At 40.1% G+C, this 24,744-nt stretch overlaps 1 protein-coding gene across 12 annotated transcripts in view; it reads left to right on the top strand.

Moving 5' to 3' along the window:
• FKTN (fukutin) overlaps positions 1-24,448 on the top strand; it is a 53,903-nt gene extending 29,455 nt beyond the window's left edge. For 9 of the 12 annotated variants that reach the window (XM_075594514.1, XM_075594533.1, XM_075594478.1 and 6 more), the window contains 7 exons: positions 6,754-6,957; positions 8,532-8,809; positions 12,129-12,261; positions 14,075-14,204; positions 18,319-18,452; positions 22,355-22,482; positions 23,272-24,448. In XM_075594514.1, the coding sequence (XP_075450629.1) occupies positions 6,754-6,957; positions 8,532-8,809; positions 12,129-12,261; positions 14,075-14,204; positions 18,319-18,452; positions 22,355-22,482; positions 23,272-23,485 (1,221 nt within the window). In that variant the 3' untranslated portion in view covers positions 23,486-24,448. Of the gene's footprint in view, positions 1-6,045; positions 6,081-6,753; positions 6,958-7,294; positions 7,378-8,531; positions 8,810-12,128; positions 12,262-14,074; positions 14,205-18,318; positions 18,453-22,354; positions 22,483-23,271 lie in introns of those variants that run through there. The other 3 variants (XM_075594563.1, XM_075594572.1, XM_075594554.1) reach the window with 3 other exon arrangements.
• The last annotated feature ends 296 nt before the right edge of the window (positions 24,449-24,744 follow it).

The following is a 24,744-nucleotide window of genomic DNA, read 5'->3' as shown; positions in this document are numbered from 1 at the left end:
TGAAACTCCTGAAGCGGTTTTATGCTTTGGAAACTGCTGTGGGATACAGAATAAGCTTGGAAACTGGATTAGGCAAAGGGTGGTTGCTAGTGATGTACCGGTTACCTGTGGAAATTACCATGAACCGGTCCAGGGCGCTGGGACCTGGTGCTGGGTGATTCTGTCCTGTTCTGCTCTCGGTCCTCCTCTTGGAGAACGGCAGGGGAAGAGCAGCAGAAGAGGTTTACCTGCGGTGGAGGGTGAGGAGGACGACGGCGACATCCTGGTGGCTGTGGGAGCAGTGGAACATGTGACCAGAGCAGGAGCGGCAATAGAAGACAGCCGGAGAGGAGCGCGCCCCAGCAGTCTGATGACTTCCGGTGTCTGCATGCCTCAGCGGTCTGATGACTTACGACTACAGCGCAGCTCCTCCAGCTGTCTTCTAGTGCCGCTCCTGCTCCTGTCACAAGTTTGTCTGCTCTCGCAGCCACAAGTATGTGGCCGTCCTCCTTACCCTCTGCCACCATTGTCCTCCTCACCATCTGCCGCCGGCTGCAGGTACTTCAACCCTACCCGGTGTGTTTTTTTTATTAAATTTTTTTTTTTTTTCATTTTTTTTTTTTTTTTTTTTTTCTTTTCCCAGGGTACCTGTTACCCAGAAAGGGACAGGCTCCAGGGCACACACAAACTGATCCTTTTGCTGCTGCTGCTGCCTTGGGCCCTGCAAAGCCTTTTTCTAGCCCTGCCTCTGCGTCACCCGAAAGAAGCAACATCTAAAGCAGCCACTGCTTCGCTTCGTGGGAAGAAAGTGGCAAAGAGACCGAATTTGTGCAGCTTATAGTAAGATCGCTGGACATGAAAAAACAGCGAGGGCTGTTTGAAAGCAGCACCATCAGATGTCCACTTTGGTGTCCTGAATGAATGACACGGTCTCTGTGTAAAATCGGCAGTTCTACAGGCAACTAAACAAGCCCAGAAGAGATTGAGACCCCAAAGGTCTCAAAGGATAGGAGAGGAGCGTCTTCGGCTGACGTGTTACAGCAGGACTGGGATTCATCGGAGCATAAGGTAACAACAAGAGAAGATTAGAGTTCAATTTGGATCTGGTTGATCCTTTAAAGCAACAAGGTAGTTGTTAGAGCTGGAGGACATCGAGGACAAACGCCTGAAAAGAGAAGCTTTTCAGCAGCTCTGAGGTTGAGAATCTTTCCTCTACATACAGTTATAAAAGAAATGATGGAGGCTGAATGGAATCAGCCAGATTTTAAAAAAAAATTGGTAACCCCCTAAAGGATTTACGAACATGTATCCCGTCATATACAAAGTAAAAACATTGGTGGGGGGGCCGTACAAAGGTAGATGCTGCAATCGGAGTGATTGCAAAACAGACCACATTTACTGGTGGATGATGCCGTTTCATTCCGGGACACCATGGATCGAAGGATGGAAAGTTTTCTATGGAAGTCCTTTTGTAGCAGCAGGCCTTGCATGCAATCCTGTGGTAGCGATAGCGTCACTCTCCGGAACCTTTGCGAATATGATTAGCCAATGTGGAGGAGGCATTCGAAAAGGGAAAGAGCCTCAATTCTGTTTTTGTTGTCAGAAATCAAATTTAGTGACTGACTACATCACTGAATAATGTCTGTATGCAAGGAGCATAGCTCTGCCAGTAGCAGGGAGAATAGCGCTGAGGCATTGTTTGATGTAGAATCTGCTCCCTGCCCTTTGAGGGTGAATTTCTGTATGACAGAAAGCTGGGTGTCAAGGAAAGTGCATTCCTTCCCCAGGAAAGGAGGAATAGAAGATTTAATCCCCAACAAGACAGAATGCCTTAGTGTGAGATTTAGACCTACCTGCCGGTAAAGCCCTTTGCTAGTTTTTTTTTGTGGCTCCTGAGGTAGAGGATCTTAATGGAGAGGCAAGCTCTCATGAAGTGAGGCGAGGTCTGCAGTGCGCAGTCAGAGGGAGACTATCTTGGTTCACAACTGTATAGGCTCCATCTACAGGAGGCAGTTGGATTCTGCAGATTGTCGCTTCAGGTTATTAACTTGCATTTTTGTGAGAGCTTTGACTAAACAAGTTTCATATCCCAAAGGCCAACTAAGATAATTATTACTGACAAAGTGAAAAAGGAAGTCCAGTCTTGTCAGAGAAGAACAGGAATTTATTCCAGAATCTTTCTAGTCAGGAAAGCATCCTGGAGAATTCCAAGCAGTTCTGGATCTGAGGAGTAAATACATTTCTTCACATCAGGAAATTCAAAATGTTATCCAGGAACATAGTAATTCTGGAAGTCAAGCCCAGGTACTGGTTGGTTTTGTGAAATTGGTATGTTTGTGTCCCCTAGGTTTATAGAGATCAACGGAAATACTTAAGATTTGCGGTAAAGAGAAAACCTTACCAATATACTGCTGTTCCATTTGGTTAATCAACTTTCCCAAGACCTTCATCAAGGTGTTTGTTCCACTAGTTGCCAAGCTCAGGAAAGAAGGAATACAGATCTACCCATACCTAGGCACTCTACTAATAAAATCTCAGCAAAAAGAACTGCTGCTAAAGCACGCACAGGTGATGGTGTTTGTGGAATGACATGGGTGGGTAATAAATGCCCACGAGTCATTTAATTCCATCCAAGGTGATTACTTTCTTGGGAGTTGGAAGGGTCTATGTTTTACAGCAGAATGCAGCAATTGGTTGAATAAATGGCAAGGATAAGGCGGTCATATCAGGTCTCGGCAAAAGATTCCATGAGTGTTGGATGATTACGTCGACTCTAAGTGTTGTAAAGTGGGCAAGATTCCACATGAGGCCACCTCAAAGGAATTTTCTGGATTAATGGAACAAAGATCCATGTTCCTTACAGCAGATAATGTTTGTATTCCTCAGCAAAGTTGGATCCAAGATGTTGGGAGAATCATCAGAACTTGAAAATACATTTTATCTCCAGGAAGAGTCCTGGGTAACTAGCATCACTGATGCCAGCAAGACCGGATGGGGAGCACAGATGAAAGCTTCATTGGCACAAGCAAGTTGGCCAAGATCCCTACAACAACCTTCCAGCAAATATGCTAGAACTACACATGGTCAAGAATTGTTTTTCTTTGGAAACCATATTCTGGGCGCAAATATAAGGATAGAATCAGGCAACCATACAACTAACTATAAATTATGTTGCAAGGAGGGTTGCCTTTTGGCTCTCGCAGTTTCAATCTGCCTTTGGCCTGAGCACCATCTTTGCAATATCACGGCAGTTCATATCCCCAGACGCTAGAACACCATGCCTGATATAAAGAAAAAAAATATACCGCATTTCCTTGATTGTAAGACGCACCATCGATTTGGCGCTTACAATCGAGGAAAATAACTTTTCACTTGCCATGTTTCAGGAGAGGTCCTACGTCTGCAGAGGATTGAAATGGGCGGTGGGCGTGCGGGGCGACAGGAGAAGATTATTATTGAGCAGTGGAACGGCTGGGGAGGAGCGCGTTGTTACACTGGAAGTTGACCGCTGTCTGTCTTCCGGTGTTGTTGTTGCCGCATGCCCGCTGTTCATCGTCAATCCAATGCAGAAGTGGGATCTCTCCTGCCACCGCGGCTTCATCCTCCGCTGACATGGGGCCGTTTCTGAAACATGGTAAGTGAGGAGGTGGTTAGTCAACACTTTCGATTCTAAGATGCACCCAGATGTGAATATCAGGAAAAAGGTGCGTCTTGGATTTGTGGAAATCGGTATATATTTGAGTCAAACCATAATCCATCCAGGAGAGTGGTAAATGGACTCAAATATTTAATCGGCTGGTACTCCGGTGGGGGCAGGCACAAATAGATCTCATGGCAACAGATCAGAACAAAAAGGTGGAACACTTGCTTAAGATTCATCCGCCATTTTGCCAGTCATGTAGATGCCCCAAGTTTCCCTTTTAGAACGTCAAGCTGGCTAGACAACACAGAAGTGGTGGCAATTTACAACATTGTCAGGCAGAAAATCATCAACCTCGTCCATGTACTATCGCATCTGGCACTGTGTTTCAGGAATTGTGTAAAGAAATTAATCTTGATTGTTTCAACCTCTTTCTTTGCCCTGGTAGAATTTTTACAGGCTGAGTTCGACAAGGATCTTCGTTTAAGTTCATTGAAGGTCCAGTTCCCTGCCATATTCGTGTTGCTAGGTAGAAAGATCAGATAAGCTCGTTCTGAGATTTCTGCAGGAGGTCAACCACCTAAGACACCAAATAAAGAGTAGAGCTCCAACATGGAATCTTTCGCTTCTCTTGGCGGCTCTGGTAGATCATCCATTCTAGCCTTTACAACAAATTCCATTGATTTGTTAATGTGGAAAATAGTGCTTTTGGTGGCTGAAGTGGGAGAATTACAGTTCCTCGTATTCCACCTAGATAAAGCAGTTTCCTGATTTCTTCCTAAGGTCATCTCATTATTCTATTTAAACCTGGAGATTATTTCTCCGTCATGCTGCCCTAATTCTAAAGAGGAGAGACTACATAATTTGGATGTAGTAAGGTGCTGAGGGCGTACTTACTGGAAGTTCAAGGGTTTAGAAAGTTGGATGGGCTATTTATACTCGCACAAGGGCCCCCAGAAGAGGCTAGCAAGACTTGAGGGCAACCATATCTCAATGAATTACTTTCTGCATCAAGATGTACAAACTTAGAAGCAAACAAGTCCCACTGGGAATAAAGACACATTCAACTAGACCAGTATCAATATCATGGGCCTTCAAAGCACAAACATCTGACACAGATTTGTAGAGCTGGTCCTATTTTCACATCTTCAGGAAATATTAGAAGTTGGACATTCAAGCCTTAGCTGAAGCAAGTTTTGGAAAAGAGGTTCTGCAAGTGATTGTAGATTAAATGGGTAATTCAGAATTGTTTATTTCTTTGACTTTATTGCTCTCACATCTTTTGAGTTTTGGTATGTCAAAGCACAGAACCCCAGCAAGCTCTTTTTGGGAACCCCTGAGCCCCCACAAAATATATGTATATGTCAAAATGGAGAGCTATGGAGCGTGGCATATGTATACAACAGACCGAGAAGCCCAATGCTATATCCAACATGACAGAAATACACAGTAAAATACTTATATATTCTCTTGAAAAGGGGTCATTTAGTTTAACCCTTTGGCCAAAGCGTTGTAAGCTTGCGAGCCACGACAAGGCAGACGCCTGTTCGCAAGGCCTAACACTACCAGATAAAATACCAATATACCTCTATTAGGATTAAAATTCTCATTTACCTCTATTAGGGGGGAGAAAGACCACAGTGGGTCTATATCCAGCAGAATGAAAGGACCACGCTCAATAGCACTCCATTTTGACATATATACATATATATATTTTGTGGGGGCTCAGGGGTTCCCAAAAATAGCTTGCTGGGGTTCTGTGTTTTGTTAACCCATTCTCGGCTGTTTCAGCTGTTGGAGGTTAGTGGCTCCTCCTTCCCAGGTTTTAAGCCCGCCCCTCCCCACTTCCCTAGTTTGCAGGTCCATTCATTCTGCTGGATATAGACCCACTGTGGTCTTTCTCCCTCCTAATAGAGGTAAATGAGAATTTTAATCCTAATAGAGGATAGAGAATATATAAGTATTTTACTGTGTATTTCTATCATGTTGGATGTAGCATTGGGCTTCTCTGTCGTGTGTGTGTGTCCGTCCAAAGACTGTTCGGCAGGTAGACTGAGGGAGGGCCTTCTATACCAGTACCTGACAGGAATGCACTGAGGGAGGAGCTATCCCATTCAGTACCACTGCCATTCATAGAGTACAGAAAAGGAAAATAAAAGTTGAAAATGTTTTTTCTTGGTAACGCTGGAGCCATTCAGTTTCCCATGGTCTGATTACCAAATACAGGTAATCACGGAAATCTTTGTTTGGTAGCTGTGACCCAAAAAAAGGGATATCCTCTGGTTGTGGCAAACGTGTTTGTATCTATTTATTTCAAGATGAAGCTGTGGTGTAAAATTGCTGCATTGTGGTTTTTTTGGTTTTTTTGTAATTTATTTTCTGATAAACATCTCGTGTTTTTTTTTTTCTCACTTTCTGTCCTGTAGGTCACAATAAAATCACTAGTGCATGATCTATTTTGGTGAGCAAGTAGAAAACTATATATAAAATGTGCCATTTTTATTTATTAAACCATAAATGGTGGTTATAGCCCCAGATAAGTGAAAGTAAGGGCTACACCCCCACAGTGTAATGTCCTCTTATTTAATTTTTCTAAAGCTGTGTTTTTTTTAAACAAGTTTTATAAACCATGTCACAGTAAAAATCGAGGCTCCCATGCTCTGGTGGGGATATTGACACAGGATGCTCCAGATATCATAGATATCAGTGTCATTCTGCGTGGTCAGATGTACGTAGAGGTCAAAAATAATGTTACTGAATTCAGTCTGAAACTTAAAATATTATCTTAAAATCGCACTCTTAAACCACGCTCCTCCAGAGACATGTACAGCAGAGATACTGGACATGCAAGCACACCAAGGAGAGTCACAGCGTCTATTACTTGGTGTAATTTACCTTCCATAATGTGATTTATTTTTAGTGGTATTTTGGCCTTTTTTTATGTTGATCACAAACCATTAATTGCCTTACCTGAAAGCATCCAAATTACTTTTTCTGAATTGGGGTGTAGTCTCTTTATGGAAAATAGTTCTAAAATGTCTTCTATTGTCTGGCAAAAACCTATAAAACTGTTCGTTAATTAATATTCTCTTCATTTCAAGTTATCTGTGTGTTTTGTATTTTCTGTTAAACAGCGAGTAGTTAAGAATTTCCTGAGCCTGGTTTCCAGTCACAAGGTACCAGTATATCTCGTTGACCCTCTGGTTTTGGGGCTAATCGGCAAGGATGTGGAACAGCTAAGAAGCTCCCCTGACAGTGTTTTCTCTGAATGCCAGTATTTCTGCACGCACAGTGATGTTACCACTTTTGGACTTCTGGACAAGTTATGGGAGCACAAAGTAAGATTCATTTTTGTACATTCTCTTTTTATTGAATCATTCAAATTATCCCTACAAATGTAGCCATGCAAGTGTGCGACACCCGGAAACATCCCGGATCTTTTATTTAAAATCCAACCTTTTTCTTTTTCTTTTATTATACAAATTTTAATCCAAGCGGATTATTTAAAATCCGTCCATACATTTTTTGGTTTCTTGGATTTTAAATAATTCTATATTAATCGCCATAGTGATCAATTAATCGCCAAAACTGATTAAGGCGCTGCCAAAAGTCTGAATTCTTATTAATATGATTATTAAATATTGATTTTATACCGCTATATAATTTATTTACTAGACACCGAAACGGGATAGGAGCACAGACCACTAAGTCTAGGCAGCAGGCCACAGCCCAGGAGTGAACACTGGACACACACAGGGGTCAGTCCAGTCACTCACTGGTTAATGTTTAAAGTACAAGTTGTATTAACTAAATGTGTAAATGTTTGAGATCTATTACTACAGCAGCAACCGCCTAACCAACCCATAGCTTAAACCCTGCAGTGCCTACAGCTTAATGGCTTCACCTTGAGGCTGTACCTCTATTTAGACTCCATGGCTCCTCCCCCTATTATAAGTCTGTTTTTCACATGACCTTTTTAGGTTCTGGTTACTAATCCAAGAAGGGGATTTTAAATCATAGGGGAAAAAACGGCGAATTTGCCTTTTTGAGACTGAAAGGAACTGGCCGATACGTGTCCGATTCAAATTTGAAAACAGAATTCGCACATCTCTAATGTGAATGAATTAAGGCTATAAGCAACATAAAAGGGAAATAAACTATAGAAATAAGATTACAGACCGGACAATGAGAAATAGAAATAATAAAATAAACCCGCGCATGGAAATGAAAGACATAAAGATGACCACTTTTCCGAGCACTGCTGCACCTCGGGGAATGTGTCTTTTCTTTTTTCAACGTTGTGTAACTTGAGGGGTTTTTTTTTTTTTGTTTTTTTTGTAGATGAGGTGAATTTATCTACATACTATATCTACAAAGTAACGTTCTTACTCGCCCTTTTCACATTCTCTCTACTATTGATGTTAAAAGAAATTAACAGCATTAACTTTACTCATTTCATTTTGAAACAGAGGGCTATTATGCACAGTTTTAGAAGGAGCGACCTTTAAAGTATAGTTCTGTATCGGCTCGGATTAGTCGGGTTGCAAAGTGATGGGTCCTTCCGAGGGGATGGCCGGTCTCCTACCAATGACTTATTTTGTTGTGAACCAGGACCTTGCTTTGGTAGTGTTTCATTGTGAGACAACCTGCTCTAAAGTTGCATATTGTTGTGAAAGTGATTATGATGACCACCGCCTTTGCGGATATAGGGTCGTAAAATCAAGGTAGCCAAGCACAAGGTTTCCTGTCTGCAACTTGCACCGTGCTGGTTTTTTTTATTTTTAATAATAATACCTGCACACCACTATCATTTCCATTCTCCTGTATATTGCAATACTCACACCATCTGCATGCAAACAGAAATAACAATGAAAAACAGAATTTGATTCTGATATCTGCTTCCCTTTATCAGGCAAACATGTTCCGAGCAGCTGAGAAAATGGGATTTCAGTGGCAAAAGTACGAGGGGAGAGACCCAAGACTGGAAGGGATGGACAACCTGTCGGGAACAGAAATCCCACTGCACTACATCTTCAAAATGGCAGCTCACGCCATCCACCTGGTGGTATTTTATGAGAGGAGTGGTAACTACCTCTGGCATGGCCCTTTGCGACTGAAGCAGCACATGGACAGGAAGTTTGTACCTTTTCAGAAACTGCAGCTTGGTCGATATGCTGGGGCCTATAACAGGTAGGATTATAGCTAATGTACGTCTACGGTGGCCATGAAAAAGGCGGTGAAGTACTGTATTTGAGTCGTCCCCCCCCCCCCACCCCTAAACTTAAAAATTATATGAATATAATAATATATTTTCCTATACACTGCTGCACATATGATTTTGCAGGAGGACCAAGTCCTTGCTAATAGTTTGCAAGGGACCTTGCTTCTAACCCCTGTTGATATATGCGTGCTGCCAGGGAGTTAGGGGATAGAGATTTATGTGATATGTATCCACAGCCGGATACAGTAAGATCCCTATTGTGGCGCACTGCAGACCTTTATGTTATATTGCGGTCAGAGGTAGCAAAAGACAAATAAATAAAATCAATTTTATTAACATTTTGTATGTAGTATTAAAGAATAGACATATATAGCCGAGTAGGGTATATGTCTATGTATTGTAGTCACTCAGTTGATCCTTATGAGTTGAGCTAAATGGCTCTGTAGAGCAGTTTGTAGTCAGTAAATCTAGTCAGGTGTTTTTGCCGGAGATATAGAGCTCACTTCAGTTTATGTTGTTTTGAATTGAGGTGCTGTGTCCTATGTCTGACTGCGCATGCGTCACCGTGGACTCTGAGATTGGTATACTGTCCAGCTGTCTGATGAATAGAATTAAGGTGAGTAGATGGCGTAATTCTAACTATTCTATGCTAGGCAAGACAGTGGTAGGCTTAAAGTCCCTATGTTTATGGAATTTTGCTGACTTTGTTAGTTATGTTAGGGTCAAAGCATATATTCCACAATATGTCACAGTACTCTGATTGTTGCCCAGTGGAGAGAATGCAGGTCTAGAGAAGTAAGTCTACCAAGGTGGGTATATTGGTTATAATAATAATACCTCTCTGATTAGAGTAAATGTATTTGTGGCTTCAAATTGCCCTAGATCATATATATACTTTTATTTCATTGCGTGCATCTAACTGTGTATGCATCACGGTGGGTCCTTGCGGAGTGAGACGGGGTGGATATTACTAGATAGCTAATGAAGTATATACTGTCCTTCAGTAGAGGAAAGTTATGAGTCGCAAGATCATAACTTATCTTTAAAGTTATGAAGTATACCTAGTATCAGATGCACAGATAGCGTTTCCTATTGGAACACTGAGATATATAGGAGTACAGATGGGTAGGGAGGAATTAATACTGTGGTAATTCCTTGCAGAAAAATCACAGCGGCTGTGATGACTTTGTCTCGTGTAATTTCGTATAGTGCTATAGTAGCCAATGACACTAGCCAAATATTCTTCTTTGTTTTGCAAATGTCTAATGCGTACTCTTTCAGTTTTACATGGATCGTGTGCAAGGTATACCTTCCATTGAGGTGAGAATTTTTTTGTGTGGCTGCAATTCCCTATCGCGTAAATTAATTGTTTGCGTGAGTCTCAATGCGCATGCGTCACCGTCAGCCCATGAGTGTCACCAAAACAGGACACTCACGGGCTGACGGTGACGCATGCGCATTGAGACTCAGGCAAACAATTAATTTATGCGATAGGGAATTGCAGCCACACAAAAAATTCTCACCTCAATGGAAGGTATACCTTGCACACGATCCATGTAAAACTGAAAAAGAGTACGCATTAGACATTTGCAAAACAAAGAAGAATATCTGGCTATTGTCAATGGCTACTATAGCACTATACGAAATTACACGACACAAAGTCATCACAGCCGCTGTGATTTTTCTGCAAGGAATTACCACAGTATTAATTCCTCCCTACCCATCTGTACTCCTATCTATCTCAGTGTTCCAATAGGAAACGCTATCTGTGCATCTGATACTAGGTATACTTCATAACTTTAAAGATAAGTTATGATCTTGCGACTCATAACTTTCCTCTACTGAAGGACAGTATATACTTCATTAGCTATCTAGTAATATCCACCCTGTCTCACTCCGCACGGACCCACCGTGATGCATACACAGTTAGATGCACGCAATTAAATAAAAGTGTATATATATATATGATCTAGGGCAATTTGAAGCCACAAATACATTTACTCTAATCAGAGAGGTATTATTATTAGAACCAATATACCCACCTTGGTAGACTTACCTCTCTAGACCTGCATTCTCCCCACTGGGCAACAATCAGAGTACTGTGACATATTGTGGAATATATGCTTTGACCCTAACATAACTAACAAAGTCATCAACATTCCATAAACATAGGGACTTTAAGCCTACCACTGTCTTGCCTAGCATAGAATAGTTAGAATTACGCCATCTACTCACCTTAATTCTATTCATCAGACAGCTGGACAGTATACCAATCTCAGAGTCCACGGTGACGCATGCGCCGTCAGACATAGGACACAGCACCTCAATTCAAAACAACATAAACTGAAGTGAGTTCTGTATCTCCGGCAAAAACACCTGACTAGATTTACTGACTACAAACTGCTCTACAGAGCCATCTTAGCTTAACTCATAAGGATCAACTGAGTGACTACAATACATAGACATATACCCTACTCGGCTATATATGTCTATTCTTTAATACTACATACAAAATGTTAATAAAATTGATTTTATTTATTTGTCTTTTGCTACCTCTGACCGCAATATAACATAAAGGTCTGCAGTGCGCCACAATAGGGACCAAGTCCTTGCTCTGTAAATCTTAGTCTAAGTTTGGTCCCAGAGGCACAGGGGGGATAAAGTGACTTTCCTGAGATCACGGGGATATGACACTGAGATCTAAACTGTGTTCCCAAGCTTTAAAGGCAATGTTTTTACCACAAACTACTCCTTCAGCCACATTTACCACATAGCTTAAATCCTGAGAGGTGAGTGCGCGAGCGAGAGAGAACTCCAAGCATGGCAAGGGGTTAACAGAGGGTTGTATTCTTCCGGTGTTATTTCTGGATCTAACTGGATCTGTGATATTTCTGATTCTAAACAGAATTCACCCGACCCACCCTTGATTATTGAAGATAAATAGACCCAAATAGTTTTAAACATAATTTATTTATTTTTTCTTTTGTATCTAAGTTTTTAATAATGGGACCAGGCCAAGCAAGGGCTCATTTAGTGCTGATCTCAATAGGGCACTGAACTGCATAGAAAATAAGAACGGTGAAGCCAGGACTGACTGAGCTTGTCCATGGCAATGAGGAACAGGAGTGATGAAATAAAATAATCTCTGCACACCTACAGCATAAATGGTATATTCATGTGTGCTTTAAGGACATGCCAATAGCATAGGCAAAGAGGTGCAATATACAATGTGGTACCTAGCTGGAGTGAATAAAACCCTTGATGAATTTATATTTTCATTTATTTCAGACCCGAACTGACCCTGATCACTGCTGATGGACTGAAGGTACAGATTCCAAAAGACCCGTCACAGTTTCTGAAAGAAATGGCACACTCAAAGTTTCTTGAATGCAGGTATAAAGAAGCCCGGTCATTTTTTCAGGTATGTTTTAGGGGCAAATGTGTGTGATGATCCATTTATAACTGGTAGATTTACAAACTTTTAGTTTTACTGCAAATAAAAATAGCACTTGTGAGCACATTCACATGTCTCAGACAGGTTTGCAACACTGCTTTTCTCCATTAGCTTTTAGCATACAGTGCTTCCACTGCCGCCAGTGATTCTGGGTAATGACATGCAAATGAGCATAGTGTGTCACTTTTTGCTTATCTATTTTAACATGGATCCCTACGTATGCCTGCCGTATTACACAGCTTTTTAAGCGCAGCCTGGGTTAAAGACATGCATGGCCATTAAATCTACACAGCTCTTTCTACCTTTTTGGGTCTCATGTGTGAGGTGGGTTACTGGCCTTGCAATGTGAAGCTGTACGTGGCTACAACCAGACACAAAGTAAGTTATGGTAACTTAAAAAGTGTGACAAAAAGCCTCCACTGTACAGCAAATAAAAATACCACTCAAGCACATCCACATGTGTGACATGGCCACAAAGCTTCCCCATCACATATATTGTCTATAGCCATACCTTTTCTCTTGTGCTTAAGATCCAGAAAGGAGATTGGCATTTCAAAAAGATGAGGTCCCAATTGTGAAAATATAATGGAGATGCAATACATTGGAAGTTCTCAGCCATGTAACACACTCATGTAATGTTTGTTTCATAATGTATAATGCTTTCATATAACTGAGTATCGCAATGGGAAATATGACAGAATACACCATATATATTGCTAGTATTGAAGGATAGTTACTCCCTCACACCTAGCACGGTAAAGAATACTGCAGTGGGGCCATAGTTGCAGTGATCAGGGTCGATTTGTACCCGTATTTACAAAATCACAACAGTAAAAATGTATTTACTTCTTCTCCAAAATGCGAAACTAATCGAGAGCATTTCAGAAACATGATTACGATGACAAAGTAAAAGTAATATGTGCACATATGTTTGGGAGATGTTTAGTGGAATTGCAACTCTTATCAAAGTTGGCTGATGTAAGTGTATGTAACCCATTGTTGTTGTTGCTGCTACAAACTACCACATACCTTTCACAGGCTGTACATTCTTCTGTAAAGTTAGCCCTATGATTGCTGAACGTCTTGAAGGCTGGCACTTTAGGAACATGTATGATCAGGAACATCATGTCCTATGTTCTATGGGGAAATTGTGTTGACTGCATCATCAGGGTGGTCGACACGATCAGAACAGAATCTGTTCCATCACTGTGATAATCACAGTGATTATATGGTTGCAATTGCGGAAGATAAGTGGCCGTCGTGTGCTACCGGTCTTCTGACAGTGAATAGGTTAGAGGTAAATTGCTAGTTATCGCTGCACCCTATCATCTTTATTTTTAACCTGTATGCAGCCAGAGATGTTATACCACCAGGGGCAGCATTACCACAGGTTTGTACTCAAGCCAAAGCTTGTGTTATCAATGCTTCAGGCAGCCCCTTCCCTGTAATAAGTGAATCTTATGGAGTGCATGTGTTGTACCATTCCTTGTGGGTGGAAAAGGGATTATAATGTAGGTCTTTTAGAGATGTAACCGGATTTGTTCATATCCTTTTATAATATTGTAATCAAATTCTATAGAACAGTCAAACTCTGTTCTGTGACATCTTATTAAGAAACTGAGAAAGTATAGATACGTGAAAGTGATCCCCAAGGCGCTTTACACAAAAAGTGCTCACTATTCTTATCGTGACAATGTGAATACAATAAAATATTGTGAAAAATGCGCATACAAAATATGAGTGCAGTTCCCACATGAATGTATGTTTTCCCTGACACTAGCTATACCCTGATGACATCTCTCTGGACGGGATAGAGTTCAGAAAGAAAGCCAGAGCACTGTTACACCTGGCAGCACTCACCTTGGACAGCTTGGGAGTGAGTTTCTGGCTCAGCAGCGGCACGTGCTTAGGTAATATATGTAAATGTTTGTAACAATAGCACTTGCGTTACTGCGGTAAGCCACCATGGGTGCACATCCAGCTGGAACCACGTGCAGGGAGGGTCCGCGATGCAAATCAAAAGGAACGTATGGGTCACCACTGCTCTTTAGTCAATCATATAAAAGGCTTTGTTGGACAGGAAGATTGACAATATACACCACATTTAGTGCCCTATATACACGCACTAATCACACCAATTCGGAACAGGTGTCGCCAAGGAGCGATATTTAACTGCTGTGCAGCAAAGCCGAAAAGCAATCCCTCATCATGTCAGTCAAGCGAACACCAAAATAAACCCATAACATGCACTAGAAAGTGCTAGAAAAAACTGGTCAGTACCCACAGGGATCCAGGTCTAGTGAAAAGACCAATTCGGACAAACCACATGAGCACCTAAGGGCATTGTCAGCATTAAGAGCAGACACTCTTTTACAGAGTAAAATAAGTGTCTGTAAGCGCATAATACACCATCAAATATATTAATTATGATCGATAGTTACTGACAAATCAAACAGATAATTTGAATTTATACTATAACAGAATATCGAAGACATGATGATGTAACCTATAAAGTAGTTCTAGTATGGTATAATTATAGTATGATATAAATACTATCTAGACAAAAGAACCAGGGGAGCGATGGTACCTAAAAAGAAATAAACTACATAGTGCAATACTGTTTCAATAAAACACAAGTGGAGCTCCCAAGTGTACACTTAATATGCTGAGAGGTATCAGACTAAGGTATAAGGTCACAGGCTGGAGCTGATAGGAGGAAGTGCAATCTCAAAAGAGAGAGACACGGAGCCAATGGTAAAAAGTTACACGATTTATCCAAAACAATAAAAATGAAGGCTTACAAGATCCCAATGGGATAACAGCATAGAAGGTTGGTGATCACACAATCACATCACGCCGTCGTTGCCACTTTAAGCCGCCATACAGCGTCTCTGCCAGGAGCCGTTACGTCACTTCCGGTATTGCGGCCGGTTGAAGATGACGTCACAGAGTCCCCAGTAGTCTCTCTCCCTCTCGATCGTAGGGTCACGCTCTACGCGTTTTGCCGTTCTGACGAAGCCGTCATTCAGAACGGCGAAACGCGTATAGCGTGACCCTACGATCGAGAGGGAGAGAGACTACTGGGGACTCTGTGACGTCATCTTCAACCGGCCGCAATACCGGAAGTGACGTAACGGCTCCTGGCAGAGACGCTGTATGGCGGCTTAAAGTGGCAACGACGGCGTGATGTGATTGTGTGATCACCAACCTTCTATGCTGTTATCCCATTGGGATCTTGTAAGCCTTCATTTTTATTGTTTTGGATAAATCGTGTAACTTTTTACCATTGGCTCCGTGTCTCTCTCTTTTGAGATTGCACTTCCTCCTATCAGCTCCAGCCTGTGACCTTATACCTTAGTCTGATACGTCTCAGCATATTAAGTGTACACTTGGGAGCTCCACTTGTGTTTTATTGAAACAGTATTGCACTATGTAGTTTATTTCTTTTTAGGTACTATCGCTCCCCTGGTTCTTCTTTGTCTATGTTCGTTTGGACCTTGAAACAGTCCTCTAAGGGTTTGAGTGTGGTTTTTTTGTACCTACTATATTGCACGTGATTTTATTGTGTTATCACTTTGCACTGTTATTATTTTCACTTGTTCTTTTGTTTACATATTATTACTATTCACCTGCACATTTTTGAGTATTAAGAGTATTTTGAGCGTCATTTAGTGTTGTTTGCTATAACTACTTTCTAGGTTACCTCATTTTGTCTCCGATATTTTGTTACCGTATCATTTTATAACGTCTGTTTGATAGGTAATATATGCATCCGTTTTTTCATCCAGAAATGTCAGAAGTGGCTTGTATTTAGTTCCCTGTTGTCAAATCACTCCTAAAAATAAGAGAGGAAGCACATCGTATATACAAAACCATTCGCTCACAATTGGTAAGTGCAGGCGTCATAAATAGTATAAAAGATACTTCACCAAAATTAAAATGAGCAGGGAAGGCGAGACATAGCACTACAGGAAGATGGGGGGGGGGGGTACTTAATCCATATCGAAAGGTATCCTACGTTTCTGAGCCGTCTCTGGGCACTATCAGGGACGTTCATGCACCTCCGTGATGAAAGGGCCCTGAGATGGCTCCCTTCTTCTCCCTTTACTCCCCCTCCCCCCCCCCCCCCCATCTTCCTGTAGTGCTGTCTCCCCTTCTCTGGTCATATATTTTGGGGAATGTGTGTGGGTTGTGTGGGTGGTGGTGGTTGTTGTTTTCTCAAATGTCATATGAAACAATAGGCACATACTTGTTTAATAAAACAGTAGACTGGCGTGTGTAAGTATCTTAACCGAATCGTACAAAATCATGCATCCCCCAAACTAGTGGTTCAGAAGAATGGATACAGCGCACCAAGGTAAGTATTGAAGAAGGACCACTCTCTTATGAAGGTCACTTTTGTTTATCAAATGTTTTACCAGGAAGTAATACATTGGGAGTTACCTCTCGTTTTCAAGTATATCCTGGGCTTAGAGTTAAGATGACAAATACATAGTTACAATACATACAGTAGTTACATAAGTAAACGGGGTATACATTATATACAAGACATTGCATGCACAGTTAAGATACTATATATTATGGGCGTATGAAACAGTTACAGACCAGATTCAAATGTGAGACAGCCTTGGTTTTGAACGAACTTAGACTGGTGGCGGCAGTGAGAGTATCTGGTAGATTGTTCCAGTTTTGGGGTGCATGGTAAGAGGAGCGGCCGGATACTTTGCTAAACCTTGGGACCATGAACAGTCTTTTGGAGTCAGATCTCAGATAAGTGCTGCATGTGGTAGGGGTGAGGAGCTTGTTCAAGTAGACGGGTAGCTTGCCCAGAAAGTATTTGAAGGCAAGACAGGAGAGATGTACTTTGCACCTAGACTCAAGTGATGACCAATCTAGTTCTTGGAGCATTTCACACTGATGTGTGTTGCATTGGAGAACAAAACGGCATATTGAATTGTAGAGGGTATCAAGTTTGCTCATGTGGGTTTGGGGTGCTGAGCCATATACTATGTCCCCATAGTTGATAATTGGCATTAGCATCTGCTGTGCGATACAGTTTCTGACCAGCACACTTGGGGAGGATTTGTTCCTGTAAATTACATCTAGTTTGGCATAGGTTTGGGATGTCAGGGCATCAACGTACATCCCAAATGTTAAATTGGAGTCAAACCATATGCCCAAGTATTTAAAACTAGTAACAGGAGTTAGGATGGTATTAGCGTTGGTTCTGATCTGGAGCTCATTCATTGGAAGCTTTTTAAAAATGTAGCCTTGGTCCCAAATACCATTGTTACAATCTTGTCAGTGTTTAAAAACAGTTTGTTTTGGGAAATCCAATTTTCAAGTCTCAAAGTCAGATTGAAGTATGTGTTAAAGGTCAGAGAGGCTAGGGCTGTGTGCATATAAGATTGTCATCTGCATACATGTGTATTGAAGCTCACTTACAAGCTGTAGGAAGATTATTGATGAACACTGAGAAGAGAAGGGGCCCCAGGACAGAGCCTTGTGGTACACCATAGGTGATATCCAAGGGGTTGGAGTTAGATCCCAAGATGGACACATGTTGGGATCTGCCTGATAGGTAGGAGTGCAACCCAGTTTAAAGCATGCTTCCCTATTCCAGAGCACTGGAGTTTATTAAGCAAGATAACATGTTCAACAGTATCAAAAGCCTTTCCAAAATCTGGGAATATTGCACTAGTGAGTTGTCCCAGTTCCATTCCACACTGGATTTCATTGCAAACTTTTAGCAGGGTAGTTACGGTGGAGTGTTTGGGGCCAAAGCCAGATTGGAATTGGCTAGGGAAATTTGTCTTGGTGTAGTAATCGCTTAATTGTGAGTTAATGGAATGTTGGTTGCTGTTTCTGCGATTCAATACACTTACCTTTATTCTACTTACCTTGGTATGCTGTATCCATTCTTCTGAACCGATGGTTAGGGTGATGGATGTACTTTATATGTACTTCCAGAAGAAAATTGTGATTGCAGTAATTTTGGAGTACACTTGTTTTCTTTACTTCCAGGCTGGTACAGGCAGTGTAATATTATTCCTTACAGTAAAGATGTGGATTTAGGAATATTTATACAGGATTACAAGTCTGACATAATTCAAGCATTTCAGAAGGTAGGACTCCCACTGAAGCACAAATTTGGCAAGGTGAGTGGTATCTAGATATTATCAACAATTGTAGATCCCAGTATTTTCTGTCTAGTTTATTCTATTTAAAAAAAAAAAATGATGAATGGACCTATAATATAGAGATTCAAAAGTGCCATAAATTCACTATAGAATAATGCCATACAGTACTTTTTCTCTCTTGTGTCAACGTGTAATCACCATAGCAGGAGAGCATTCAAGTTAACTGATTATTAGAAAAGTCCACAATTAGTATTAACATTGTATGCATTGCATAATTATATATAGTATACACAGAAGCGGATTGCTCGGTATGTTTGCTGCTGTCAAGAATACCTCATACGAGGGCTGGTTCCTTAACTGTTCCATTTAGTAATGTCACTTGACACTTTTTTTTTTTTTTTTTTTTTAAATGGGGTCACTAGTCAGAAATGAATGGGGTAGATCTTCAGAAATCTGTCATATTTTCGCTAATAACACAGCGTTACTGAAATGTGGAACGGACGTTATTTTTCTTCATTTTAAACGGTTTCCTCAAAGCTAATGAGATACAAAAATAACGATGTTCATAAAAGTAGCAGCACTATTAACTGATTTTCATGTCTCAGAGTTCTCCCATACAAGGCATTAGTCAAACTTTATCACATGCGTTAATGTTAGACGCGTTACCAAAAGCTAATGCAAATCTTATGATTTTGAGAAATTTATAAATAACGGAAAAAGTTGTTTTTTTAGCTGTAAATTAATACAAATTAAATATTAATGAATATTGTTGAGTATGTATTGATACACATTATTGTACACCTATACTTAATACAGTCATTGTTACATTATATACCATATTTGTTCACACACACATCACTTTAATCTCTAAAAACGATAATATAGTTTGTGTGTGGGACATTTCTATGGTCCCTAATATATATCTTTGTATGACATGTAACTTTTTGCAATGAAATGGTTAAGGCCTATAATCATAACATTGCTTTCAGACTGTTTTCAGAAAAAATAACTCGCTGATAACCAGGGTCTGGATGTAAGGGCAGCTTTTGGAAGGTGCTAAATATTGTAGCGTTATTACAATGTGCTAACAAGAACAGAGGTCTGAGGATCTGCATTGTTGGTTAAACTGCACATTGCCAAGTTTTAACTGACCGTAGTCTTAATCATATGGCAATCTGCTATTTTTCAGGTGCATGGTAAGCCCCTTTTGGGTTACGAATATTGATACGTAAAATGGCGATAACGTAACGCTAAAAATGTAACGCTCTTTGTGGATCTACCCCTAAGTTGGAGAGAAACGTAATGTGTTGTAAAGGACACACTTTTTATTCCTTGCCTCCTCACCGCCCAACTCCCAGCAGTAGGCGTTTTGCCAAGCAACCTGTTAGTAGTTCCTCCCACTAGTTGGCAACCACCTTCTCTCAAAGTGCCCCAATCGGTGTCAATACCATTTAAACCACTGCAAGAACTGATGGGTCATGGTTCTTTTTAACCCGTTGCTAATAAAAAGGCCTACAATGAGTTGCAATGCAATCACTCCCCATAAAGCGGCTCCAGTGTGAGGGTTCAGCAGTATTGCAGCCTTTTCTGTTTTCAAGACCAGTTTGTTAATCACAAAACCCCTCTGGGGTATGTTTGCACTGTCAGAGTCTATAACCGTGAGGGAATGGTTACTTGCATTATATCCTACCCTCTTCAAACCTTTTAGTAACAGTGACATTTAACTACCAAAAAGTCTCCTTTTTTTCTTCAAACATGCATGGTGCTTGATAGAGCTGAGAGAAGAGCATTACATTGCCTTAAACTGGCAGTTCTTCCAAGTTAACAGGCAGTGGCATGTTTTACAGGTTAAATGTTAGGTGATTTACACTTTAAAAAAAAAAAAACACACAAATGTGAAAGTATTACTAAATGATGTATAAATCGTGTAGTTTCCATGGTAGCCAAATGGTTTGGAAGGTTTGTTCAATCTTCATCTAATCTCTTTTGTGATCAGATCGTGTTTGAGTCTTATTCATTAAACTGCTATATAGCTAATCCTTGTGCTGTCGCACGGAAATGGCTCTTGAAGTCAATAGAAGTTTCCGTGTGATAGTGCCTTACTGGCACCACCACAGTTTAATAAAGAACCCCCTTGGAATGTACAGGTAATTGTAAGGGCTTTTGCCTTTGTTCTGTGTTTGTAAAGCAATCATGAGGCCATCCTCATGGTCCTCTAAACCTAAACATGTAAAACTTAAGAAAACAAATATTATCTATTTTAGATACAGTAGAACAGGAAACGTTTGCTTTTAATATGTTATGGATTATTTATGAACAGGTGACAGGTTTGTTTAGATTGTTTAAGACAAACGTGGAACAGAGAAACAGAATTACAGAGAACCTGGTATAAATAAACCTGTATTTATTTATCATAGGAATCCGACAAAAACTTTTACTTTAAAAGGAGATTGCAATATTCTAAGTAAGCCATATACATGATTAAGTTGTGCCTAAGTGGGACTGCATCCTTGAGCACATAGACTTTAGGCTGTGCTTATAGTGCCAACGACGTCGCGGCAAAACATGCATTGCCGCCGTCGTGTGCACTTATAGTAAGCGCGACGGATTGGTCGCGATCGCTGGAAGTAATCTCTATATTTGATTTTTCCAGCTACTGCAGCCTGTCCGTCGCGTCACCAGCACTATAAGCGTAGCCTTAGTCAGGGCTTTTGCTTCTGTTTTACTTACAGTGCATTTTTGTAAAATCTCTTAATTGAAAGTGTTTAGTGATTGACTTTAACAATTCCCCCCCCCCCTGCTTTTGACTTTCAACATATGTGAAGTTAACAGGGCTTATCAAAAATATAGATACACTTATAAATACATATACATTGCTATATAAAAGCAAAGTGGAATACATTGATTATAAATTACATTAAAAAAATAAAAATTTGACAGTGTACTAGTTCTATTGTTCCTGGAGAAACGTATTTTGATTTGGTTTTACAATGAATGAAACCTTTAATAACAAAGTAGCTTGTACATACTTGACCAGTTAAATACATGATTATCAAATACTTTTACACTGGAGGTATCACTGAGGCTCAAACACAGTGTTGGGCAAACCTTGTTCGCCAATCCCTCTGCTTATTTGGGGATATTGGGCACAGTTGAAAAATATCAGCACAGTCTACAAAACTCAGAACTGTAATTTCCCTCATGGAATGCTTTACTGCCATCAAAAGTACGAGCGGTGGTGGGGTAGACTGGAAAATTATTGGAAGTACCTATGACTGATAGGATTTGTACCCATTTGAGTTTTACGCTGCGCACACTCAGCCTAGAAGCCCTAGTCAGCATTCTCATATCTTTTATTTGTAAGTAGCACATAGAATCACTAATCTGTTGTGTTTCAGAATAGTTTGGTATAAGTACTCGTTATCTGATGTCACAAGTTCCTCTACTTTTTAGGTGGAAGTAGAATTGGGCGATATACTGAAAAGATGGTAATATCACTATAATGAACTGACGATAAGGCGATATTGATGCTGCTTGTCAGAAAAGCATGGGATTTATTGATGTTTTAGGAACAGATTTAACATCCTCATAAATGGCATATATCCCAATGTACTGTAAAAAGGAGTCCGCAAACATCCTTCACTCTCCACCCCTAAAACACCCTGTAGCAGCACCCTCATTGCCTAGAGGATCGGCTTGCCCCTGTCCTCTTAATACTTTTCATTCGCCCATTTTTGATGTTCAGTGATAGGCAGAAGTAGGGATATATGTTCTATTTCAAAATATACTTTATTGAAAATGCCTTTTACTTTCTACTAATAAATGGAACAGATATGATTTTGCAATAAATATCGTTATCACGATAAACTTGATTAGTATCGTTATTGTGAGAATTGTTTTTGTATATTGCCTGACCCTAGGTGGAAGACAGCCTGGAGCTATCATTTCTTGGGGGCGATGATGTGAAACTTGACATTTTTTTCTTCTATGAAGAAGATGATCACATGTGGAACGGAGGAACTCAAGCCAAAAGTGGCAAGAAATTTAAGTATGAATCCTTCCTTTTCTAAATTTTTTATTATTATTATTCCTTCACTATTATGCTTTAGTTCAGGGATACAACTGTCTAATTCTAAGGATATTGGTCATTTTATGAAGAACCTCACAGTGGGTGTGGTGTATTGATGTTAATGAATTAATGTTGTTGACCAAATTGAAGCAGATACCATTATTTTCCTTAAGGCTTCAATATTGTCCAGCATGTGGCAGTTTAACATTTGGAGAGCTTCAGTGGGAGGGTGTATAAAGTTCTGCACTAATGGCACTTTTTTTTTTTTTTTTTTATCTTTTACTTGAATAAAAAAACAAACAATATCCGCTTCAGACATGTCGTACACTTTCCTGAAGTGCTTCTACTGAGATATTTCTACAAGGCTATTACATTTAGCAACCTGTAACCTTTTATAGTGTTCTAGTACTGTACATGGATATGAAAGCGTGCAATTATTAGTTCATGTTCTCCTTTGCATGGCAATATCCCTAACCGTTTATTTCTGAGAAATGAAATGGTGGCAACATCTGATTTCTAATTTTTTTATATATATATATATATATTTATTTATTTAATTCTCGGGTGACACAAAATCGGTTTGTACTTTTTTTTTTTTTACTGTTTTTTTTTTCACCAAAAATTGCAATTGTTTTTTTTTTTTTGCAAAATAGTCCAATCTACTTTCTTTTTCACATCTTGTGTTCAACCTCATTCCAAGTTTTTTTTTTTTTTTTTGGGTGTATTTATTTCTGCACTGAACTGAATTTATTATAACTTCCTTTTCAGATATTTGTTTCCGAAGTTTATGCTTTGTTGGACTGAGTTTGCGGAGCTGAAAGTTCAAGTTCCCTGTGAAACGCTCGATTACGTGGAAGCAAATTATGGCAAATACTGGGATGTTCCCCTCAAGGTCTGGGACTGGAAAAGCTCTCCAACCAATGTACAGTCCAACGGCATGTGGCCTGTAGATGAATGGGACGATGTCATTCAGATGTACTGAAGAAAAAGGAAGAATGTCAAATCCTTCAAAAAGGAGCACAGATTGATCAATGTGGGGAAAGCATTTGTAAGGGATGATTTATTAAGAGACTGCCATGTTGTCTCAGATTTTGCACCAGTCTATCAACACAGTTTTAATTTGAACAATTTTGAGTGCTTAATGAAAAGACATGTTTATTACAGCAAAAACTAAAAAATGTCATTCCTGAGGCAACTGCATGAGTCTTATGCATCAACAGATATAGCCCCATCTCTTACTATTCACCAATCCACATTGGGAAGCTTGTTGGTAACCACTGTGTTCCTGGCCCCTCTGCCAGTGAAGAGGTTAAAGGCTACATCAAGCTTTATGGCGCCCGAATGATGTACTTGCTACTGCACGAGCCCCAGAGGCCTCTAGAGCATACCAGGTACATCATGGGCACTTGCATTTCTATCACTCCCTAGAGAACGAGCAAGTGGAGCTCCCTTCACTTCCAGCATCCGAGGAGGACTCGCATAACCTGAAAGTGCCGGACCCTGGCACTGTAAAGTGTGCTGCACTTTAGTACCTTCGATCCACTGTAAAACAATGTCTGATCTTTGCTTTATAGAAAAGCCCCACATAGAAAAAAAAGGATTGGAGTTGCTAAAATGTGAAAGTCACAATGATCAGGATAGTAACTTGGAAAACCATATTTCAAAAAAAAAAAAATTAGAATTATACATCAATACGAAATGTGTGTCACTGTATAGAGTGCAGCCCAATGGATTATACTTGGCAGTTTAAATAGTAGTCCAGAGCCATGGCCTATATGTACCTACCTCACTCCCTGTTCCAACATTAACTGCTTCTTCATTCTGTGTTTTCATGACCGTTCATTTACAGAACATGCAAATCCATACTGTTTTAACTTGTGGTTGTTTTTAATGGCAGAGTAGGAAAATAAATAATGGAAATGTGCATTTTCCATGGTTCACAATGTTTGTTTGCTTTTTTTTTTCTTCAAATAGCTTCAGTATATCCATGTTGACTCGACTACTGCAAATAATTATATTTTATCTGCAGTATTTCTATTTTCAATTATTGTTTAACTCTCCTTCAACCCACTGAAATGTGCTTACACATTCAGGAATTTGTCAAAGCTACAGTAACTTAGTATTTACAGTAATTTTCAAATAATACATATTTGTCAGAAATATACACGTTTATTGCTACAGTAGGTGTACTTTGCCTAAAGTTTTTACAACCAGGGAAATTGAAAAGCTTATAAAAACTGG

This window comes from Ascaphus truei, chromosome 1, assembly GCF_040206685.1.
Source record: "Ascaphus truei isolate aAscTru1 chromosome 1, aAscTru1.hap1, whole genome shotgun sequence".
Taxonomy (NCBI): Eukaryota; Metazoa; Chordata; class Amphibia; order Anura; family Ascaphidae; genus Ascaphus; species Ascaphus truei.
Note: the sequence above shows the minus strand (reverse complement) of the source record. Positions and strands in the feature narration are given on the sequence as shown.